Source organism: Brachyistius frenatus, unplaced genomic scaffold (assembly GCF_029030835.1).
Source record: "Brachyistius frenatus isolate BFR_SWC_R1_liver_20210118 unplaced genomic scaffold, ASM2903083v1 Contig_6, whole genome shotgun sequence".
NCBI classification, from domain to species: domain Eukaryota; kingdom Metazoa; phylum Chordata; class Actinopteri; family Embiotocidae; genus Brachyistius; species Brachyistius frenatus.
This window is the reverse complement of record NW_027210605.1, coordinates 8,405,001-8,429,720: the sequence shown is the minus strand read 5'-3', so window position 1 is coordinate 8,429,720 and position 24,720 is coordinate 8,405,001. Positions and strand designations below refer to the sequence as shown.

Below are 24,720 nucleotides of genomic sequence, written 5' to 3'. Positions count from 1 at the left end.
GTCAGTGCCAAGGCTTTGATTTGTGCCCTTCATGTTATGGCTTGGAGAAGTAATCATTAACGCCAAAGCCACTTTGGCTTTTCAAATGCTGTTTTTCTTTCTTTTTAAACGGAATAAACAAACAAGTGATAATCACCTTTTTAGTGTCGCCTCAAGATGAATCCAGAATGGGGGACATTGTTCTGTGTCCACTGAAACACAAGATACCTCCCCTCCCCTCCCCTCCCCTCCCCTCCCCTCCATGCTTTTGTCTCTGTCGGTGTGAATGACTGACTTTTAAGATCAATCACTTCGTCATGTGTTCGACAAAAAATGGGCAGAAGCCTGATCTCATATCCTCTCTGTCAGTCACAGCTAATAATACAAAGTTGCACAGAATTATGTTCTTCTTAATGTTTTAGTGCTGTACACAATGTGAGCATTTACTCATCCAGTTACAGTAGCTATCATCAAGCCATTTCTCTTTCATTACGCCCCATCCTTCTCCTTCCACAGCACATAAATTTGAGCCTTTTCTTAATTAATTTAGTGCACACAGAACATTGCCATACCAGCCTCATTACATCACTGAATAAAATGCACCAGCAGTGGATAAAAAAAAAAAAAAGGTTTGTCTCTGTTTTGGGTGTATTTTTCCATTGGCGCAGCACATTGAAGGATTTGCATACCTGGCAATATATTTCTGGTAGAGGTTGATGTCGTCGCTGGGGGGTTTATCTGGTGGCAGACCATTCCTAATGCAACAGCAAACACAAAAGAGACAGGATTAATGGTGAGCTTGGGCTGCCTGTTGTTAATAAAAACAAACTGACACAATATTTACTTACAAGCCGCTCCCAAACTTTGGACTATCAATATACATTTTCCTGTGGCACAACAGCGTTTTCATGTGCCGTATGAATCAAGGATGGAAGGCTCACACTTTGATGCATGGTCTCCCAACCAATGAAAGGCAAAATGCAGGAGCAAAAGGACATTAATCTTTTATGGGGGTATTTTGGTGAGTGCTCATATGCAAAACTGGATAATGGGGATGTGGAGGAAAAGCTCTGAAAAGGTATTTTCTGATAAACTCCAGAGGCCTGGACTCTGATGCTGATGTCAGGTTGTCTCCAATCAGTCTGGACTCAGTTCAAACAACAATCTAAGACAACTTTGCAGCTTTAAATCCATATAGATCAAGCTAATCGACTTTGCATCCGTTTCAACCTAATCAAAATAATTTCAAAGCGGGAAATCAAGAAGAATTTATCACATCACAGGGGCGTGTTGAGGAATGATGTTTGCTTTTTGTCACCTGTACAGTGAGTCCCTTCATGATGCTGGCCTGAGAAATAACAGTCATAATACAGTATTGGTCCTGTTTGCTCCCTCTCAGCAAGTGGCATTTAGCTCCATGTAAGCAGCTCCACATGGGGGGGTGACCTGAGGTTAATCTGGCCCAGAGGGGAGGATGCACTGCCAGACATTCTCCCTAGTACCCCATCTCCTCCATGTATACAAGCACCAGACTGGGTCAGTTAGCCAAAACTGCAACACCAACCTGACAAAGGCCAAAGCCTGAGGGAGAGGTGCCTAAGGGCTCTTGAACAGTGTCTTTGATAGGTCTTGACTAACAGGAGACAAGGTCAAAACCAATCAAACAGACTCAGGGAGCTGTTTCCTACTGGTAGTGTGCACAACTGTAGGTTAGCTCCCCAAACCCCTCGTTTGGTTCCTTTAAAGTGCACTCATCAGGCAGTGTTGAGTCGGCCCTTGTGACTTGCCGGGAGGTTAGTCATGGCTCCAAAGTAATTAAAGGGAGAGTTGTTACACCCTAGCCAAACGAAAGAAGTCAGTCACTTTGCGATGACTGTGCTAAATCAGTCTCCATGGAGTGCTACAGCGAGTAAACACTTCATGCACCTTCGCAACTCATCATGTCGTGGATCTATTGGGCGCTATGCGCTATTTCACACTACATTTCTGTTGGCTGCTGTGAAGGTAGCAATTACCTTTGCGTTAGGCTAACTGACTCACAGTAGCAGTTAAGTGTATGTGAGCTCCACATTAGGTCCATGGGGTCCAGCTGAGAGACCATCAGTGTGTAGAAGACAGACCTGCGAGCTTTCAATCCACCAGTAAACTTCAAATTTCACCGACAGGTATTATGACTTACAAGCAGATTTTTTTTTAAAGAACTATGTATCAATTTGCTGCAAATAAGTAATGCATTAGTCAAACAATATTTTCCATCAAAAAGCACCTCTAAACCTAGCAAAACAAATCTCAATCACCGTACATTATTGAGAGGTTTGTCGTGGATTTTTTTTTTTTTTGGTGCTGATAGTGCCACCATGTTTCACTTTGTCGTGCAATTATATTTTTACAATCCTGCTGAACTTTTACAGTTTAAGGCTTAAAAACAAATCTAATAACATTCCCACTCCATCTACAAATAAAATGCTATTTGTACCAAGTTTAATGCATCTAAAAGATGTAGAACTTGGTGTGGTGACAAATTTAGTGACTTGCTTATGTTTTTGGACAATTCTCTGACAAAACTCTAAAAAGAAAACAGCACTATCTATCTGCATGTGTAATGTCATACAAATTAAAACATACTAAATTAAATCAAAAGCATTGTATACCTTTGGCAGAGGCTTTCTAGTGTTATAATATGATGTCTGAACGGACTTACTTAACAGAGGACACAGTGCCCGTGGTGATGGAGTCAGTCTTGGAAAAGCTGGACTTCAGGTAGTCAGAGGCATTGAAACTTATGTGTCCCGCCTGGTCCATTGTGAGCCCTGGGGCGATGCTGGCCCCAGCTGCGCTTACAGTGGGAACACCAGGAGCTCCGGTGTTCCCAGGTGCTGTAGCGAGGACATTGGGCATCAGTGACGCCTCAGGGTTTCCCGGCATTAGCTTCTGAATTGTTCGGATGTCATACTTCGAAGGGCGACCCACTTTGCCAGTCTTAAAGGCGATGGCACCGCCCATATCAGGGTTGCCCTCACCGGGCTTGAACAGGTGCAGAAACTTGACGTTCTCCAGGTCATACTTAGAGGGTCGCTTGTAAGCATTGCCATTCTGCTGCTGTAAACTCTCTCCCATCTTCAGCTTCTGTATGAAGAAGTCATACTTGGAGGCTCGGGATGCCATGTTCTGCATGTGAGAGGGATTGTGTGGCTGAGAGTTACCCAGCTGAGGTGCCACTGGCTGTTTGTGGTCCAGGCTGGAGGGGTATATCTGGGCCTCTGCCCCTGGTAGGCACCCGGAGGTCTGGGGCATGGTAGCACTCTTGTCTTGGGCCAGTTTGGAGTTGAGGTCGTCTGGTTTGGGAGGGGAAACATGCACGGGCCAAGGTAGGGTCTCGCCGGCTTTTAGCTTGCGGATGTACTCTTCGTACTTGGAGAAGCGGGCACGCCGTGAGGCCTCCTCACTGCTGAGGGATGAGGGGTCTGAGGTAGCGGCTTTGAGCTTCTCAAAGCTGATCTTCTTGGTCAGCTCATCCCTTACCTGCTGGTCGTCATAACCGAACATTCCCAAAAACTCGTTCATGGTGTTGGCCGCATAGTCTCGCAGGGCAGATGCTTCTCCTGCACAAAGAAAAAGAGAAGAGAGCTCCGATGTAATTTGAGTCACACTCCAAGAACTTCTTTCAGACCTTAAAGCTGAAAACTTTAGAGTAAACTTTATAGTCCCTCTTTGGAGCTGTCTACCATTACTCTAATACAGTCTTTGTATATGTGTATTGATTGCTTTATTTCTTTTGAGTAGTGAAATTAAACCCGACTCAAACCTCTACTCAAGACATCTTAATCAGCATTCCAATTGAGATCATTCAGTCTTTCCAATGCATCTCTCTCCCTTCACAGGGAGAATGGCTAAACTCATGTTACAATGATGTATTTATGTGTTAGTTTTAGGCATCTTGTATGTTAAGGACAAATACATGAATCTGATATTGGTAGCTTTCTGTTACAAGAATAGATTATATTTTGTAAAGTCAATTAATGAACTACATCTACCTCTGCACGAACAATAAATGGAAATAACGTGACGCTATTATCAATGTTATTTCAAACTTGACAACAGGAAAAGTGTTTCTGCACTGCAAGCTACAACAGCTGTAAATGTCGGTGTATTTATCTGTCTACAAACAAGCAGTCTGAGGTGATGCTCTTCCTGTTTTGGTTGCACTAAGACAGTCCTGCAGAATTTGCAGGGGACTGTACCAAAGGATACTCTGAATAAAAATGTTGCTCTGGTTTCTGTCATCTTTATGTTGTTTTTATCAAAAAATGAATTAGAAAATACTTTTGAGGTTAATATTCTAAATACATACTATACATGTCATTTCTTTAAATCTTGGTAACCTCAGCTTTTTAGAAATAACGTAACACCATCGGTGCATTTTACTGTATATTCTTACATAATGACTGATGCTCAATGTTATTAAATGTCAAAATTTTAGGTACTTTCTGCAGAAAAATTATGGGATGTTAAGTGCATTTCATAAAATCTCCAATCAAGCTTGGAGTAAAATATTATAAAATAACAGGATTATTGTGTCACCTTCAAAAGTCAAAAGAACGAATCCTTTCCTCTTTTTACACATTTGTGAACTGAAACATCACTTTCATTTTAAGAGTCCATTAAATTGGACAACTTCCCCAAGGACATAGGCAAAATATAGTCAATGTATAGTTTAATTGCATTATGTGGATATTAATTCTGCCCCATTAACTTTCATCCAGGTTAGTGCAAGGGGTCAGAGAATGGGGAAAAGGGAAAGATGATTTGGCCTGAAAACGGTGGAGGGACTGAACTCTGTGTGAAGAAGAGGAACATGAATAGAGAGGAAATGGTACAAAGACTGAGATAGTTAACAATCTCCTGTTTAGGTACTTTGAATTTTAGGCAGGACACAGAAATGCCAGTGATGCACCCGATGATCGGTTCAACCGGGCCATGTAAAACCTTTGGCCTTCTAAACTCAAACCTTGGCATAGCCACAGGGACAGAGTCCAAAGTCTTTTTTAAAAATTCGTTTTATTGCCCTTTTCGTCACCAGAGCACACGAGCTGGCGAGAGGTAATACTGCGTACCAGCGAGGTAATTAATACACAAATATTTCTGCTCTTGTCTCATATTTCTCAGTTATTGCTAAATCAGTCGCAGTGCCCTGCTTTTCACATCTCCTACGCAGCATGTAAATTAATCCTCAAATTTCCATTCACTGTGTTGGGGTTGTTCCTCTGCTCAGTAGCTCAGTATGAAAGAGGATCTGCTGGATCGAAGTAGCATGAAAAATTTAAGGGAAATAGATCAGGTATTTGAGAGGAAATACCTACATGTTTACCACAGTGCGTTTTATCATGTTTTCACATGTACTAAACCACAGACGGACATACTGTATACCAGATACCTTATTCTATACTTTATTTTTCCTGAGGCTGTTGAACTGATAATGGTATGTGGAATAAAACATTAGTCAAAATGCATTTGAAAGAGTCCATTTAAATGTCATTGGATAAACAACCTAATTTGATTTAGGTGTTGATAAGCTTAGTCCTTGGTTGGATTTTACTGCTACTGTATTTATAAGGGCGGCTCAGGTCATGTTATATCATATAGCTCTAAAGTTAGGGCAGACCCACACACATCGGTATGAGTAAAAAAAAAAAACAGAACTACACATTACTGTCTGAAGAATGACATTTTAAAAAGAGCATGGTAGAATAAACATAAATGGATAAAAATCATATTTCAATATTTTCTAAGTGAAATTCAATATAATTATGTTTAATCAGATATAAATGTTGTTAGTTGAATAAGTGCAGGCATGTTGACTGTTCCTTTGGAAGAGGTTGCAGAAAAGTTAAGTAATGTGAGCACTGTATCCTTTTTAAAAAAAAAAATATATATATATATATATATATGCTTGGGGTATTATCATCACAGTGGTTTTGTTCATAAGTGAAGCCGTGTGACGTGCTATCAATGAAAGCAAATGATTGGACTTGTAGGGATTACGGCTGGGACCGACGGGAGATAACCTTTCTAAAACACCATGTAAATGAGTTTTGTTTTACTCGAGCTTTATCTGGCTGCTTCTTAATGATGTCATCTGACACCAGGTGGGAAACAATGAATGGTGTCTGGATTTAAGTGATTTTGGATCCACCACTAATATCACCACCCAGCCCCATCAAATAAATAAATAAATAATAAAAAAAACCCTCTCTTTTTCTTTTACCTTCATCCATTTCTCTTGTTCGCTAACACGTCTGACATTTCCCTCTGCACTCTCTCTGGTGTCACTGGAAAATCTACAAAGAAGTGGTTTCTAATCTTGACACTTCAAAATCCAACACATGACACGGACCTGCCTTGTCTATATTTGAGGCAATTAGGGCACATTTTCCCTCCCAGATATGATAACGGATGGACATTATATCTTCTTTTGCTGACCAAACTTGGCCAACAGTGTGGCATAGCTTGACTGCTCACAGCACTGAGAGGCAGAGGTGTTGCTGATGATAAAGATGCATGCTGTGGCTATATATGGACTAATCTAGTGGCCGAATACCTTCTAAAGAGTGTCAGGTTTGAACCACAAATACAAAATGCAACCCGTTTTAATAAGCTGCAGTGTTTTCAGTTGATTTTCATCAGGGAAAGTTTTGCATTTCATAAGGTACAATCAATTAAATAGAGTTTTAAAAAGCTATTTACGTTCATGTCAGTGAATTAGTTTAAGTGTGTTCTGTTTAAATGGACAGCGGTATGCTAATAAAGAGTGGCTTTGAGTAAATGACATTATGTGCATTTGTTTTGAGTAATTTGTTGCACAAAAAAAAAAGAAAAAGAAATCGGCCAAGCTTCAAACTTCCTCACTGTTTGGTTAGTTAATTAACAGGCAGTAAATAGAGAGGGCTTTGAAACAGCTTGAAATGAACAATAACCTTTTACAGTGAACCCAGAATTGCAAATGGAAGTCATGGTCTGGCCTGTTTGATCCATCGCTATGGGCATCTCTGTCATTGCTTTCATAGTTTTTATTCATTGGTTTTTCCATTGACTGGCTTATGAGGGCTCTAATGCGACATCTAAATTATCTAGGAAAAGTATTCTGGGGTTTTGCACTGATAGGAAATCCGCACGATGCTCAATGTGAGGAGTTAAATGTTTTGAAGGTCGCAGTTTCTCTCATTGATCTTGCAATGTTTGTTAATTACATTGTCACTGATGTTGTGAGAGATAATTAAGCCACTATGTTTATATGCATAATTATGTGCACTCCACATCAGCCTTTGAAAGACAGCGGTGAGAGAGAGAGAGAGAGAGAGAGAGAGAGAGAGAGAGAGAGAGAGAGAGAGAGAGAGAGAGAGAGAGAGAGAGAGAGAGAGGAAAAATGTTTTAATTGTGAGCTGAGCAGAAACATGGCAATATAGATGCCCTAGTTACAATCAACAAAGAGCAACTCAGACAAAAAAAAACAAAAAAAAAAACTCTAAAGACAAGATTTGCAACTGATGCAGTATGCTCTCCCCGCAGTCTTCAAACACCGGCTTTGTTGTCAGATTTAAAGTAGTAGGGGAACCAGCGGAGGGAAAGGTGTAGGCCTGCTGCACAACAGTAATACATATTTACAGACAGGCTTTTTCATGACCATGAAATAAACAAAATGACTAATTAAAACCACAAAGCCTTTTTTTCATTTGCCTCTGAAATGAAACCTGCTTCGCTTTCTGAGAAGCCCCTGCCCCCAGTTTTGTGTGTGGCCAGAGCTACTGCTGTACAGTTGGTGAAAACAGAAAGAAATGAAGACAAAAAGGAGCATGTGAACATGACACTGAGGTACATACCTAAACCTAGATGAAAGCCTAAAAAACTGTTAAACTGAGGTGAGCAAGCACAAAACAAAACTTGTTTTTGTACCGCAACAACCGGTCTCACCTGCAAATTGCTTTTTTTTTTCTCTGTGTCTCTGTGAAACAGACTTTATCTATTCATATAACCGAGCTATGGTTCTTATTTTTTTTTCTCCTTTTTACAGCTCTGTGTTTTAACTTCTGCTATACAAGGCCAATCTCTCCCACATTGCGTATGCGTCTAGTTTCAAGGGTCACAAAGTGTATAACACTAAACAACACTTTCTTTAAAGATTGTTTGTGAAGTTAACACACACTCATTCACAATGAATGTTGCAAGTCACTGGCAGCTTTATCTACATGATAATCAGTGAATTATACTGAGGGAACATCAGGTCACAAATAAACTGGGTTTATTGTGAATCATTTACAAAGCACATAGTATGACGAAATGTATTAAAATATGTTCACATTTACTAACAAAAGTAAATACATGAAGCTCCTGTTGTTTGTGAGAAGATACTTTACTCAAGTATAACAAGGCTCTCCACATAACTTCCCTATTTCTGACTTTACTTGACAATTGATCTCTTGGATTTCATAATGGCAGAAAAAAACAAACAAAACCCCAAAAAACAACAAACTCCTCCACGGAAGACTTGTTCATGTAATAGAGGAGCTTGGAGCAGTGGCTAAGTTTAGTGAGCTTAGGGAAAAAAATCAAAGACTCAATATGTAATCCAGGGTGTAATATGAAGCTTAGCCTAGCCCTGCCCCGCGCTCTTGGCCCTCAGCTGCTGGGAGAATGCATAAACGCCTAAATGCCCTACATTGTAAGCCTACTCCATTTATGAATTTCTTCATATAGTCAACCACACACAAGTTCCTGTTTTCCCCCCTGGCCTGCCAGTTGAATCTGTCTTTAGAGTAATAATGTCACTGGCTATTCATAATGTAACTCTAGAGCGTCTCTTTCCAATAATGGGCACACTTAAGCTTATGTGGATGTGGCAATGTCACCTCTCTTCTATCTGAGCCTTTGCCCCTTAATACTATGGAGTGGAATGTTTTGAAGGGCAAAGGTAGTGTTGGTTTAAGATGTATGAAGAGGGTCAAGTATAAATCACAACACGGCACTGGAGATAGCAGGATATTGACAGTCAAAATGTACCTGCAGAGGAGAAACGCGGTTGGCGACTCTGGGCCTCGATCGGCGGCATGAAGGTGTCGTCTTTTGAAGGCCTGTCTTCAGCTTCTTTGTCGTCATGGTAACTGCTGTCCTGCGACCCCACCACGGGGTTGGCCGCGTCCGCGTTGTCTTCCTCGTCACTGCAGCCTTTGGGCTGTACCATGTACACGCCCTCGGGAGGGCCGTCTTCGTCATTGCTGACTTTGACTGCATGTTCCTGGTCATCGTCAGTAGCTGGCGGCTCGTCGCCGTACTCGCCGTTGACCCACTTCTCAATGGCCTCGCGTCTCTTCTGGTCCTCCTCCAAACTCTGACTTAGGCTCAGGCTCTCGGGGAAGTTGGTCTCGTTGTCGTCGTAGTGGGAACTGCCACGCTCGCTGTTTTCTGCTACGCTCTGGTCTCCCTCTGCATTCTGGGAGCTGCTTTCGAACACCACCTGGCGGCTCAGTTTGGCACAGATAGCATTGAGTTTTAGGCCACCTTTCCTTTTGGCGGCCATCTTGGATTTTCCTGAGGTCGTTTCAGTGCATAAACTCCTTTCAGCTGATGGAAACAAGAAAAACAAAACAGAGATATAAGATTAACTAAAGGTGCTCAGTATCACGATGTCAAAGTTTAAATAAAACTTGACTTTTCACTAAACGGGCAGGTTCTTTAAATGAGGCCAAAGCGTGCTTTAAGTATCACCTGAAACTAAGTTTGAACCACACTTTCCGGGTCAGTAACGCAAACTGATTTTAAACATCACAATGGAAAAACAAACTGACATAAACAACAGTGACAGCTGCTATTTATAACATCCAAAAAGCACTTAACAATAACCGCACAAGACTGGAAGGACACGCAGAGATACTGTACATATCTTTCTAAGTCCCAGCTCTTTGGTCCGCTCAGAGTTTCACACAGTGGTGGAAAAAAAGAAGAGAAGAAAAAAATAAAAAGCACAAGCAGCTGAAACCACAGGCAGATCGGTATCAGACCCCCTACAGTACTACAAGCGCAAATACACGGCTACATAATCCTTCACATGACAGCGCTATAGAGACACTGTGAAATGTTATCTTCACTCTCACCTCAAGAGGCTGTGGTCCTGCCACTGAGTGGGGGGCTGCACAACATTAAAGCTGTCAGGATGTGGAGTGAAAACGCTCAGCACTTTTGGGCTTTTTGGAGCTGTGATCTCATATTGGTTATTAAGTGAGATTAGACTCACCGACTGTGTCTGTAGAGGCTGCTGGTTTCAGTTTATCAAAAGGAAAATAATACGCCATGTTTACACAAATATTGTAGTTTCTATGTGTTTTACATATCTTTGCTTCACAAGGAATTATATATCTTCACACGTCACAGTGTTTTTGCCCCCAGGGAGGCCTCTCTGGACAATAGCACATGATCGAGTGTGCTTTGGGGCAGGAATGGGTGGCATTATTTCAACCCAAGAGGGGCTATCTTTATAACATGTCCTCTGATGAGGCAGGAACAGCTGCCTGTGGCATTCCATATCCAGAGCTGCCTTTTTAGGGCAGAAACTGCACTCTGTTACCTTTCACTTTATTTCCAGAGCCACCAACGCTCACCTTTAAGCGGCTGCATTTTCTGGACAATTTGTAAAAAACTTTTTTTTAAAAGCAAAAAGGAGGTGACAGTATTTATTAAACCAAAAAAGCAGTAGAATCACCAGGGAGCAGATCAAGCATGTAAGCGTGTGCTGGTTTTTATGCAGTAGTATGTAAAGCTTCAAAGCTCTGTGAAAACAGGTAAACACCGTGCCACAGCAGAGATATTTCTTCTTGTGTGATGTCATGTTGAATCTTAACTCAGCCACACTGTGGTTACACAACGCTGACTTATGGACACACCGTTTCAGTGGAGAAAAATGTGTGATATGAGAGGTAACAAAGTTCTATCTTAAAGACTCAATTCACTTTCTATATCAATGAATGCGAGCCTCTTCATTTTCCCTTCAGCCATAAAGCCAAGCACAATCATGTGTGAGCCATTGCCGGCATTATGTAAATCACAGTGGTGCAACATAAAATCCTGTTTTCATTTTCTTTTGCAAAGCTGTAGCATCATTAGAGGATATGCAATTTGAAGGAGTTTACTGATCACCCCGTCGCCAGACAATGCACCCCATGCTCCCCGCACATGCTTTCTCAGTTACTGTATTTACATTGTGGGCTTCCTCTCTGAAACAATGACTTTTTGAATTATGTAGTTTTGAGGGGGCCATACATCAGTGGCACATTACTGTACAATCCAGTGTTAGACAATTGCAGGCGGAGGGTGAAAGGCCACCTTTTCGAAGACAGCAATTTAAAAAAAAACAAAATCAGCTGGAAAAACTATTAGGAAGTGGAAGACATAAATTTTCAAGTTTTTTTTTTTTTTTTTCAGAAATACTCTCCAAAGGAAGATTGAGGTCATTTGGGTGTTGCTGTGGAGGTCATTTTTTTCTGTTTACTGTGTTCAGTATTTCATGCTTTAACTACCGATTTCCTTTGTATTGCAATCTCAAGCTCCTTGTAGGAAATGACCCCGACACAGTTGTTTCTTTCCATTAGTGTCTATTTATGTATGGTTTTCTGTTAACAATGCTGAGCCTGAGTGGAGGGCCAAGTGCTACTGGATGAGTATCTAAACAGGCCTCAAACTGTATTATCTTAAACACATATTCAGTGTTTTCTTTTTAAAGTTAGTGCGTGTTTTAAACAAATTAAATATTGTGAGCTTTCCCTGAGGAAGAACATGCAATGGTTCAATGGTTTATGGAAGCAGTCAGAACTATTATTTATGCTGTGGCTTTCTGTCCACAGCAGCTTCTTGCCATTGCTTACAATAAAGATTGCTATGGTAACACTAAGCTGTTTACCTCAAGTCGTTTGTGTGCATGATAGCGTACAATGAGATAAAATCTGTGGGGACCTACATGAAAGAACAACCTTTTCCTCTGGGAACAACTCCCCCACCTCCCTGAGAGTCCAGTAAGCATTCTGCCTTATTAATGAATATCAGAAAGAAAAACAACACTGTCACATGCATTGGACATTATTTACAGTCTGTTTTAGCCTGGTGTGCTAATTGTCAAGGAGGAGACACCTCAGTAAGCACTGAGAGTTGGAAAAAAAAGAGTAGGCAGGTTTGAATTTGAACACAACAGCTGAAACTAATTTTTCCAACTGCTTATGTTAGCAGTGACATTATTTTTACTGGAAACAGTGCAGGACCACAAAGGAGCGACGTGCAGTGTCTGTATAAGGCCAAAACCTGAGGAAAAAGTCAAGAAACTATTTTGAATACATTTGGACAGGGTCGGGTTCTTTTTCATGTTCAGTCAAAAATAAGTGCGTCGGTGCAAAAGTGCAAGCTCTTCGGGGCCCTGCTTCTTCTCAGAGCTGGATGACACTGTGTTGTGTTCGAGTCTGACAAACTAACTATTCCACAGCTCTATAAGCCCCACAGGTCTTGTTGTTTTTTGATGCAGAGTGTCTGTTTGTGTGCCAGAATGATATCATGCCCAATCAAGTGGTGTTTCAAATCCTAATAACGCTGTTGGAAGTGCATTATTTGTGTGAACGTGCACAGACTGTAATCAAGGCAGCTACGGGTAAAGGATGTGGGAGTTAACAATGGTCGTGACTGGCAGGGTCATGATTTTACTGCTTTCTGACACAAGAGACCAGGCGGGTCATGTCCAAAACACTTGTGTATTCATCTTGTGGAGGATTTTAAGTCATATGTACAACATATAGGAAATTGAATAACTCAACGTTGTTGTTAATTCAGAGAGCAGTTCTGCTCCATAAACACACCAACTCCCTGCAGTGTTTCAGTTTGTATGGAGCGAGCACACAGGAGGGGTCTCTATATAAGAGAGGTAGATATTACCTGTTTAAACTGAAGCTTATCTCTTCAACTAATCAAACACAGATTCAGGGCCTGTTGTAGATTCCTGCTGAGTTCCAACATGACTGACACAGGGACAAACCCCCCGCAATATCTCAAGTTAATTAATACAAACAGGGTCTGGGAGATGTCTGATCAGCTCAGGATTATTTTACAATATGCAACCGAGAGTTGCGGTAGCTCTTTAAAAAAAAAAAAAAAAAAGTCCATTTATAACTTTATGAACCTTTGGCAGATTAATCGACAAGGCTGCAGCTCCCTGTGTGTAGCTCAGTGAACCTTTCATGTCTCTGGCTCTCAAGGGAGATGTAAGTGTGAGCGAGTGTACGTGCATGTGTGTGTCAGGGAAATCACTGAGCCACACAGGCAAACATACACACAGACACACTTGAAAATTACCGTGTTTTCAGTTTTGTAAATTTACGGCTTGCAGGAAGAGAATGTTTTCCTCTTCTCTCTCTTCCCCCTCTGCATGGTAGAGAGGCTGCGGCAGCCGCAAGGAAGTCAAGCGGAAAGCCACTGATGGACAACTACGCCACTGCACCCAGACCCCAGCATCTGGCCCCTCTCTCATTTTTATTACAGAAGAATAACAATAAGCAGGTCGCCGACCCCGCCGTGAGATTTTGCCACAGTTTTCTAACAGTCGGTGCAGCCGATGCTGAGAAATTTCCATTTTTCCGCATGCATATTTAATTGAGTTTTGTCCCAGTGGTGCGGAAATGATTTGTTTTTTGCTCTCTGTTCACTTGACTCCTCTTCGGAGTCGCTAACCCTGATTAAGACGTTCCCGTTAATTTCCCAGCGCACACCTTTTTTTGTGCATTAATGGTTCTGATCGTCTAATTAAAACTTCTCAGCTCGGCTGCTGATCACCGCTCGTTGTGCCTCTGACCTGAAGTTTTAATTGCCGCATCAGAAGCGATAATAATAATTTTGAGGTTCTGATGATTAAAAACAATGCCATTGCCAACTAGTTGATAGATGGGGGTTTGGGGTGGGAACATCTGAGGAGAAGTGTATGCAGAGCAGGGATTTAGAAAGGGGGCTGTAAAGGCGGGTTTACACTACAAGGGAGCAAGAAGGACGGTGGGGGGGGGGGGTGACTACTGTAGGTGATGGGAAGGGGTGGCAGAGCATATGGAAATCTCCCAGCACCTCCTGTCCCTCCGAGTCTTCCTGAAGAAACAGGTTTGGCTGGGACTGGGACTTCGCTTTCCCCACCTCAAATCTAAATCTGCCAGACTGATTCACTTTGGAGCTCTACTCACTTGGCAGGTTTGCCAGATTGGGGAGGAGAGAGTAAAAGCAATAGAGTGAGCACAAGAGAAAGAACGATAGAGGCACATAAAAGATGACGACAGTCCAATACCTTCTGCTTATTTTCATAAAAAGATAATAGCACAGTAGGCAAAGTACAAAAGGCTCATTGTTCATAAAGTGTCTGAGTGGAAAAAAGGAACCTGAGAGTGAACGTTGCCTCTGCCATAAAAAGTGATACTGATGAGATATACATGATATGTAGATTCCTGTCAAAACAGGAGTGAGTTTCTGGTGATCTCCTTTGAAACAATACTTTCCCACTGTACTTCACCGATCGCACAAACTGCAGTAATGATTCAGGCACGAAGTGAGACACTGTGCAACTGGGAAAAAACTGCCACCAGCACCAACCTGTCACATTTTGTTATTTTTTTTAACCGCTGGATTTCTATTGGATTTTTTTTTAGGTTTTAGAACAAGATCAATGTTTTCCTGCGAAGCTACTGTACACACATGCAGGGACAGACACACATGTACAGTACACAGACACATGGACATTCAGCCAGGAGGTAGCTGTCTTCCCCCCCACCCTCTGTCCCTTTCTCTCACGGATCTATTTTATTATTAATCAGTTGGTTGCACATCTGCCTGCTTGTTGTTGTTTTTTTTGTTTTTTTTTATCAATAAAGCACTTATTGCTTTTAGTCTAGAATGTGACCTTGCACGTTGTCTGCTGTCTTTCTGGGGCTGTCGACCTTGAAGGACCCGTTTGGACTATTTCACTTCAGCTCTGTCCACGGGCTGTTATCAAACATGAGCCCTCAGCCAAGTGCCACGCTCCCGTCACACTGCCGCAAAACACAAACAAGATACTGCAGGACAAAGGCACACAGTCACACATTGAATGACTGCACAGGACAATGGCTGAAGAAAACTATGTATATTTCAAGCGAGGATGAAAGAGGAAAGGAACTGAACTTGAGGGCAATCAGGCAGGAAAGTTGAGATCTAAGGACAAATACGCCCTCTGGCCTCATCACAAACAGGGTAATTATGGTATTTTCCAGAACAGAGGACTAGCAATCTAAAATGGTTTAAGGGAGAAAAAAAAACAATCTGACATGAGTGACAAGAACCATTCTGACAGCTACGTACCGAAACAGCCAACTTTTATTCAGTTTGCTGCTTAGGGTAATTCATGGGACACACGGCTAACTTGTTAAAATTGTACATCAAATATGGGCTCACAGCTGGCACCAGATGAAGACTTAATTTCTAAGTGGGTTGAAGGAGGAAAAACTTTACTTAAAAAAAAAAAACAAATAAAATAAAATACACAATCGCATACAGTCCCATGCTCCCACAGACTTAAACAAGGAACATTTATTCTTGCTGCTTTGTTTTGAAGCTATTGTTCAGTTTCAAGACACTGCAAGTGCAAATTGATAAGCCAACTGCCGTGGGTAAATGAGCAGACGACCCCTGTGTCCCTCCCTCATGGTTGCTGTGTTCGTTGCGGGAGCAAGGCAGCGTGGGTAGTACAGTGGAGAAGGGGCTCAGCGGTGCACCTCTCAAGGGCCCTTGAGCTAATATCTGTACAGATTAACTGCTTCAGTTGTATTTTGGTCACGGGGATCTCTCTTTGCCTTTGCGGCTTGTTGGGAGGGAGAACGGGAGATGTGTGGGAGTGTGTGTGTGTGTGTTGTGCTCACATAGTGTTGGTTGCACACTTTCTTCTGTAGTTGAAGCGAACGGCCTGCTTGCCTAAGAGGTCAGGAGCCCCCCAGACTGGTGTGTGTCACTCCATGCGGTTATCTTTGGGGCCATATTTAATTTACAAGAATCCACCACACTGCTGAGTAAGTCATCGGCCCCCTCTTACCATCGCCTACCCTCTCTGTCTCTCCGCAGGACCCACACACACACACACACACACACACACACACACACACACACACACACACACACACACACACACACACACACACACACACACACACACACACACACACACACACACACACAAACACACAGTGTCAATCCTCCAGGGTAAACTCAGCACACGCTGCTCCATTAGTTATCAATTAAGTCTGGAAATCTCCACCTGGCTTACACACACAGATGAAGCCGGAACATGTACGTAGCACCCCTCTCGACAGGAAGTTGAGGAGAGCGTGCCTTATTTGAGTGTGGATGAGAGACCATGTTTGTGTGTCCGTGCGGGTGGCACTTTTGTCCATGAGGTTAACCTTGATATGAGGCCCTGTCAGGCCAGATAATGTCAATCAATGACAAGCCCTCACAGATAACCCCTAATGTGAAGCCTAAAAAGCAAAGCTGTTTAGATCTTTAGACATGCCCTCTTTCACCAGCATATGAATTGCATTACAAGGAAATGAGCTGTGACATTTCTTTAATAAGACTCTTAAGACATTTTGACAGCATATAAGGCCCTCTACCGTTAAAAAAAATTAAATAAAGCCCTTGCTGACAAAGCCTCCTCACACATGGCAGAGTTCTGATGGGCAGATCCGAGTCCCTGTTAAGAGGAGGAGAGGAAAAGACATGAAGGGAGGGGGGGAAGGAAAAAGAAGGGTGGACCTTACCCTGCTTTTTTCCCCAGCTCCCGGGGACTTCTTAATTGATTTTCAAGGTTACATTTCAAATTTGTTTTTCAGATACGAGGGCCTTGTGAATGAGAGTGTGAGTCAATGTTTTTTAAGCAATTTCCCTAAATTCGGCCCGGTTTGGAACGTTTGCATCAGTTCCCGCTGACCTCTTTTCCCGTACCTCCCCACCCCTCCTCTCTGCTGTGCTCTTTTTCTCCTCTCTCTCTCCTTGAAAAGAAAGAAGGGGGTGACATTCACCCAAAAAAAAAAGCATGTATTTCCAGACAGGATGCCTGCGCTGACAACATCGATCCCTGGCTACCATTAAAACATTTGCTCTGCCTGACAAGACCTTCCTCTTTTGGACTTTATATGCAGCAGAATGAATCACAGGTGCCTGTTAAAATGTCATCCTGGGCAAACTTCTCTACTTGTCCAAAAATGACCCACAGCTCGCAAAAAATATTCTGCTTTTTCAAATTGGTACTTTTGATCACATTCAACACTTTCAATGTTCAAAGTATTCCTCTTGTGAAGCATAATTAAAATTTGATCAAAATTCACTCTTTGTAGGGCTAAGAGAGGAAGCGATGAGAATGAGTCTTCCTGCTCATGGGATTTACATTTTCTAGACCCTGTGGCTGCGACTCACAACTTTAGTTTGCTGTGTTTTACTTTTATGACAAGCAGGGTGGAAGCGACAAGAGGGTGTGTGACCATATGAGACGTTTCAAAGTGTCTTATGTGTGTCTATGTGCGGTTTGGAAAGCTTGGGTATAGGTGCACAGCACACTGTAAACATATACGTTAAGTATCTGTAACTGTAGTGATGTATATGCAGCGCTGCAGACAGCAGGTTATTGTGCTCTGAGCTCCTCTGCTGCTCCTCTCTGCCGAGTGGCTGCAGGTCATGTCATTTACTCTGAGCCACACACAGTCAAGTATGCACACTGACATTTCTACACACTCTGGAAAAACTGATCCACAGTGCGGATAATAAACACACCCCTGTGTTGGTGACAGCAGCGACAAAGTGCGCTTTACTGAGAAGTTCAATGTGAACTGGAAGCTAAATGTGGCAGTTTTCACCTAAAACAGGCACATTTATGTGTCTGGGAGTTCAGAGGAGGTGGGGAGGTGTGTGTGTGTGTGTGTGGGGGGGGAAGCGACTGAATTTGAAGGTGTGATAAAACAACACTCACAATAAGATAAAAAATAAAAAAAAAATGACTGCGAAACGATGAAACAAGCAAAGCTGCTTTACAGGAAAAAAGGATGCTGTCTATTTTGGTACTCAGTATACAAAAGGAAGTGCTGCTAAGTTGACTCAAACAAATAAATTTGCTTTTGATAAAAACCACAGCAACTACTTTTGCATTCTACACCAAACCCACTTTGTTTCCTGCGTCTTTATCTTCATGACTTGCCACATTTGTGAGAAGACACTCACTAAATTGTCATGCACAAACAATTGAAGGTTTTCAAATGGTGCGCTGTTCTGTTAACGGCTTAAAATGTAATTTTATTTGAAAAGTGACAGGTTAAAGGAAAGCCTCAGAAGTGAACACGGAGCGCTTGCCTATTTGCGCTATAACCAGCTGCCCGTTTTACATTTCTGCAACATTAATATTCCTCTTATTATTATTTTAAAGTGAAAACGGATACTCTGTTGAAGTGCAAATCTGATGAATTACGAGAGCAGATTGCTGCTATTAATTATTAAAACCTATTTTATAAATATTCAGGTCTGTCATGCATCTAATAATGAACGCTTTAGAGGAGGTTACTTCCTGTGCGCATCCTAATGTGTCAGAAATATCGCTTTTAATCACACTTGTGTCAGTGAGTGTGCCGGGTTTGAGCTCGCTGAAAAAAATCTACCAAATCAAGGAAACTCCGATGGCCAACAACTGTGCTCATCACAGCTCTTCCGTTCCTGCTGTTTCGCAGGATCCAGGTTTGTCTCCTGCCCCGTCTAAAGACAGAGTGAACACCTCTCGGCTCCCTGCTGCATTCTTACCGTGGTAATTTGAATGGAGAATAATGCATCGGCAGCACTCTACCTTCTGGACACACATAGTCCCAGCGCTACTGCTGCCATATGCTGTGTTGATACATATTCATAACACTTTCTCGTGTGTTGAGTGTCTGTGAGCAACGAGGCTTAAATGAGAGTCTCACAACTTCAAATGGGAAGAGCAAAATGGAAAAGAAAGAGCCGGGCACAAAGAAAGTTGGACTCCTCTTCCCACATTGTTTCCTCTTTCTTCCTCCTCCCAAAAGAAAAGTTTGGGTGCTGATAGGTTACTCCATCCTCCCTTATGAGGATGACCGAGAGGCTGTGGAGTTTCAGGATTGTCGCCAAGAAGCTGTGTGACAACGGCGACCGTCATCAGAGCTGGATAGACTGTCAGGTGGGCCGGATGCGCTCACTGACAGGAAAGTCAATGGCACTGTATCACGACCTCCATACACCCAGCAGTATTTACATATGCGGCATAGGGCATACACACAATCAGATACACACACACACACACACACACACACACACACACACACACACACACACACACACACACACACACACACACACATAGACACACATAGATACACGCTGTGGCGCACTCTAAGATTAACGCTGTCAGAGCTACAATGATACCCCTTCATTATCTGCACACGGGGCCTCCTTCATGCGCTTGCTTGCCTCACTGTCCTCTTCACTGCTTCTCTCTGGAGGTAGTAATTACCAAAGCTAACATTTCTTTCTCTCTGCGCCTCCAACTACCCTTCACTTCCCCATCATTTCTTTCTCTTATGCTGTGCTCTCAAGTACCTCGCCAGCTTTTTGCCAACTGGTGACACAGCTGAAGGAATGCCGCTGTTGATGGCAGCACAGGTTGACTCTCTGCGTGTGTGTTTGAGTGCTGTATTATGAGATTATTTGGTGCCCAGCTGATGTGCAATAAAGGCACAGTGTGGTACCCCAGATTCAGATCAGTCATTTGGGTCAAACACCCATTGTGGTACAGCAGCAGAGAAACGCTTGATGTACCACTGCAGTATCTGTTGTACTATATATTGTTGGTGTAACAGGCTGGGATCAGAGAGCCGTTCCCTCTTTCATGGCATTTTTCATTATCAACAATGCTCTTACTCTTTATCTTTCTTCTTTCTCTCCCACTGGAACTATGGCTTTATCAAAGGTGATAGCTTGCTTAGGCGCATTTTCTCAAACGTCTTCTTCAGCCAGCCATTTCCCAAGCTGCTCTCGGGTAAACGTCACTCATAAAAACTGGGGAAGATTTGATGGTGAGATCAAAAAGAGAGGAAGGACAGCAAGGAGAACAGGGAGATGAGAAGGGGGGGTTTTAGGAATGATACCCTCCTCCCCCATCCGACACCAGCGAGTGCTGAGGGTAATTCCTCCAAGCAGGGCCTGTGTTTTCAGACGCAAATACAACAAAACGCAGGGTGCTGCCATGAGACATCAAAATGGGCGATTTTGACTTCAGAGGGTCTTCAGATGCTTGAGGAGTTGTCAGTGTCGGGCCAGTGGGACTGAACAGAGAGAACAGAAGGTACCAGCAGGCTGTTAACAACCAATACGGGAACCACGCCAGAAAGGCCGTCTCCTCCCAAAATGCCAATCGGCACCAGATCACTAAAGGCTTCCACCATACTATAATATCCCACCTGAGCACTTTCATCTGCTCAAAGTTACATGGCTTAAAAGTTTATCAGCTTCTGAATGCCAGCTATAAGATGAAAAACAGTAAAAAGTCCTGAGGTAGGTGCCATAAAGGCAGAAAGACAACAACAACAAAAACACACAAAGAGGAGACAGCAGCTTCAACAGGTGCTGTAAGAAGTAATTTTATGTTCTTTGCCTTACAGAGAGATTTTCATCAGCAAATCAAACACTTGCTTCGTTCTTTGGAGACCTGAGCTGTGTTGTGACACGCTGAGAGGGATGTCCGCATTTTCCCCGGTGTTGTTCTCGCTCATTCTTGGAGCATTAGGCTCACTCTAAATAGCCTCAAGGAGATTAGGCTGGCTCATATTCAAATGCACATTTCTTCTAAAACCCACTCCACGAGTGGGCCAAGGAGATCAGCGCAGGAGCCGGCAGTCAGAGACGATTCTGTCATGTATAAATCAGCACAGAGGAGGAGGAGAGACAGAGAGGAAGAGTGAGAGAGAGAGGCTGAGGTAAAAGACAAACAAGTGTTGGCTCTGCTATATGAGTTTAGTTAGCTAGAGAGTTAGTGAATGAGTTATGGCTAGCGAAGGGCTGAGGGACGCTGTATTTATGAGGGGACTGAGTGAGTGTTAAATCCCTGGTAAGAAATAAAGTCGTCCCTGAGCGAACAGGGGAAACATTTCACTCAGTCTAAGAGGTGCCTTGAAAAAAAATGAAAGCCATCCCTCTTCCAGGGGAAGCACTATTCTATATTCCCTAAAATTGCTTTATTCCTTAAAAATGCTATAGATCACATCCAAGTGGACTGAATCTCATATTTGAACAGAGAGGAAGGTTTTCTGTGTGTGTGTGTGTGTGTGTGTGTGTGTGTGTGTGTGTGTGTGTGTGTGTGTGTGTGTGTGTGTGTGTGTGTGTGTGTGTGTGTGTGTGTGTGTGTGTGTGTGTGCATAATATTAAATGAGTTCATGAGCCAAGGAAAGGGAAAGAGTCTGATTCTTCTAAAATTGCATGCGGATTTTCAGACGGATCTTTGGCTGAGAGGGGCCGCCAAAACACACACTGCACTTGTTGCAGTGCACGGGTTCATCCAAGAAAACTTTTCCATTGTGGTTGACACAGGGAAAAGTAGTGTTTCGATTTAAATATTTTAATTTAGTGATCTAAATGAATGTATCACAATATACATCCAGATAAATGCACATAATTTGTTCATATTCTTTTTTTTTTCTTTTTTTTTAACTTGCAAAGTTGAAAAGAGTTGGAGTTGAAAAGCCAGAAACAAAGGAAGGCGCCCAGCCAACGGAAAAGGAAAAGCTTAACATTTCACTTTGTTCACGTCCAAGTCTAAGTCAGACCTCTCTCCAAACCCCCGCAGTAGTAAAAACAATTATTACTTAAAAAGGCAATATTTTTGCATTAACTTAAAAGGCTATATCTTTTTCTTCCCCTCCAGCCTGTGCGGCCTCACTTACCCTAAGTATCTTCATAAATCACCAGTTACTGTTAACATGTACTCCACAATTCAGTCATCAATCTCCTACCAGGTCAGAGTGAAAACAGAGGGGGAAATGTCTGCTTAGTAAAATGTCTCTCTCGTGAATGCTGCTACCACCACCCACTACTCAAAGACTTTGACGCGCGCACACACACACACACGCACGCACACACACGCACGCACGCACGCACACGCACACACACACACACACACACACACACACACACACACACACACACACACACACACACACACACACACACACACACACACACACACACACACAGTCTGCGTGTAGAGCAGTAGTGAACACACACACATCAGTTAAATAACAAACACACGCGCCTGGCACACTGCAACCAAAGCAGTCCTATGGGACATGGGAGCGGTTGCCAGATCGCCACGGTAACGTAAGCCAAATTCAATTCTGACTTCACCTTTCACTCTGCTGGTTCCATTTGTTATAAAAACAAATAAACAGCAAGCGTGAAGTTGGACTCGACCAACTCCTGCCTCAACAAGAAATATCAGGCCCGGGCTGTGGAAGCAGGCTGCTTGAGAGACAGACACCCACAGGGCCGCATGTAAATCTGTGTTTATGTCCACAGACATAGTATTTATTTAACCAAAAGGAGAAAATCTAATTGTACACAAGGAGGATTATTCCTCCCAGAACCGTGTCGCCACGAGGGAGAAAAGGACTCTTTAGCCTTTCTTCAACAGACACTGTTTACATCAGCAGAGTGGAAAATCCCTCCGATGACAAACCTCTCCATCACAACATCTGTATCTAAACAGCCAAATCAATCTCGACCGACACTGCAAATTACCTCGTGACAGATCCGAAAACATCTGCACTTGACATTACAGCAGAGGGATTTAGGTGTTATTTTATAATCTGATTTTAGTCTTCAAAAGGTTTTTTTTTTCTTTGTTCTCATTGAAAGTCAAGTCAATTGTGTGTGTGTGTGTGTGTGTGTGTGTGTGTGTGTGTGTGTGTGTGTGTGTGTGTGTGTGTGTGTGCGTATGTAAAATTATAAATATGAATATATGTAGTAAGTAATTTTAAAATGTTTTAATTTGTAAAAATGTGAATACAAGAACTATAATAATTTGTTCTGCAGTGTAGTTGAGTAAAAGTATAAAATAGTATAAAATGAAAATAAATGTACTTCAAAATTATAAAGTCTAGTTTTTGAATAAATATAATAACACATAAAAATAAGCATAACTTTCCACCACTGTTTTAAATGTAACAAGTGGAGATGTGAAGTGCTTTAAGGCCGAGCACAAAAAGTCAAACAGAAAACTTTTTAGGAAGCAACGCACCAATAAAACTAATTTAAACACAATTCAGACTTTCACTGCAATAAAGGTGCAGATAGCATCAGTGGATAAAAACTGCTAAATTTTTCCACAAAACAAACAATACACCTGCTGCCTCCTCATTCTCACGCACCATCTCTCACACGGACACACACTTTGACACCACCCACCACATCACTACACATGCGTGCCTGACTCATGCCAACTGCAAATAGTAGCAAACCCGTTCATCTCGAGGTAGCACTCAACTCCTGTTGTGTTTGTGTGTGAGAGGAATGGGTGGGAAGGGAGAGGGAGGGAGGGAGGGAGGGAGGGGATGGAGGGGGGGCTGAGAGGGGGAGGAAGGTGTTTGAGAGTCTTACCTGGCAGCAAACCGCCCTCTGCGCTCTGTCTCACCTCTCCCTCCTGCCCTGGAAGAATTCTCTCCACAAAGCAAGGCATTTTCTCCACAACTGCTCTCTGCCAAGGCTCTGCTCTCTCTCTCTCCCCCCCTCTCCCTCGGTGTCTCTCTCCCTCCCTCTCTCCTTCTCACTCCTTTCCCTCTTTCCCACTCTGTCCTCTTCTCCTGCTGTCTATCTCTCCTCCCTCCTTACCCTCCCCCTCTCTCCTTCTCACAGATGTCGAGGCTGTGCAAGTTTACCCACTTTACCAGTAGGGGTCCTTCATCGCCCTTCTCCACCCCACAGCCACATGGGGGAACAAAACACACACACACACACACACACACACACACACACACACACACACACACACACACACACACACACACACACACACACACACACACACACACACACACACACACACACAGGCCCCAGGAAGAGAGCCACTTAACGGGCGCCCTCCTGTCACTGCTACAATGAGAGCCCTCCGCAGAGTATCACTGCTGTATGAGCTGTATGCATATGTGTGTGTGTGTGTGTGTGTGTGTGTGTGTGTGTGTGTGTGTGTGTGTGTGTGTGTGTGTGTGTGTGTGTGTGTGTGTGTGTGTGTGTGTGTGTGAAAGTGAGAGAGAGAGAGAGAGAGAGAGAGAGAGCGAGAGCGAGAGCGAGAGACAGAGAGAGAGACAGAGAGACAGGTGTGAAGTGGGTGGTGTGCACCAGGACCTGGCACTTGTCCCTTTCCAGCCCTGTGCAGCCCTGTTGAGGGAGGCTCGGCCCTTGCTCCTGAAGTGTAGTACAGTAGTTGCTCACTCACACACAAAAAACACACACTCACGGGCATATGAGCACACACAGATTGACTTACAGTGGATCCCTCAGCGCCAGCAGCCAGAGAGAGAGAGAGAGAGAGAGAGAGATTGTGGGCACACACACTTTTCACTCTTACTCTACACAGACACACACAGAACAACTGCTGCTGTTGACAGT

General features: G+C 43.0%; 1 protein-coding gene across 9 annotated transcripts in view; it reads right to left on the bottom strand.

Moving 5' to 3' along the window:
- casz1 (castor zinc finger 1) overlaps positions 1-24,720 on the bottom strand; it is a 167,454-nt gene that overhangs the window by 23,475 nt on the left and 119,259 nt on the right. For 6 of the 9 annotated variants that reach the window (XM_069689030.1, XM_069689038.1, XM_069689036.1 and 3 more), the window contains exons 1-4: positions 23,713-23,857; positions 9,034-9,594; positions 2,681-3,581; positions 669-734 (exon numbers count right to left, since the gene is read on the bottom strand). In XM_069689030.1, the coding sequence (XP_069545131.1) occupies positions 669-734; positions 2,681-3,581; positions 9,034-9,594; positions 23,713-23,791 (1,607 nt within the window). In that variant the 5' untranslated portion in view covers positions 23,792-23,857. Of the gene's footprint in view, positions 1-668; positions 735-2,680; positions 3,582-9,033; positions 9,595-23,712; positions 23,858-24,720 lie in introns of those variants that run through there. The other 3 variants (XM_069689034.1, XM_069689032.1, XM_069689033.1) reach the window with 1 other exon arrangement.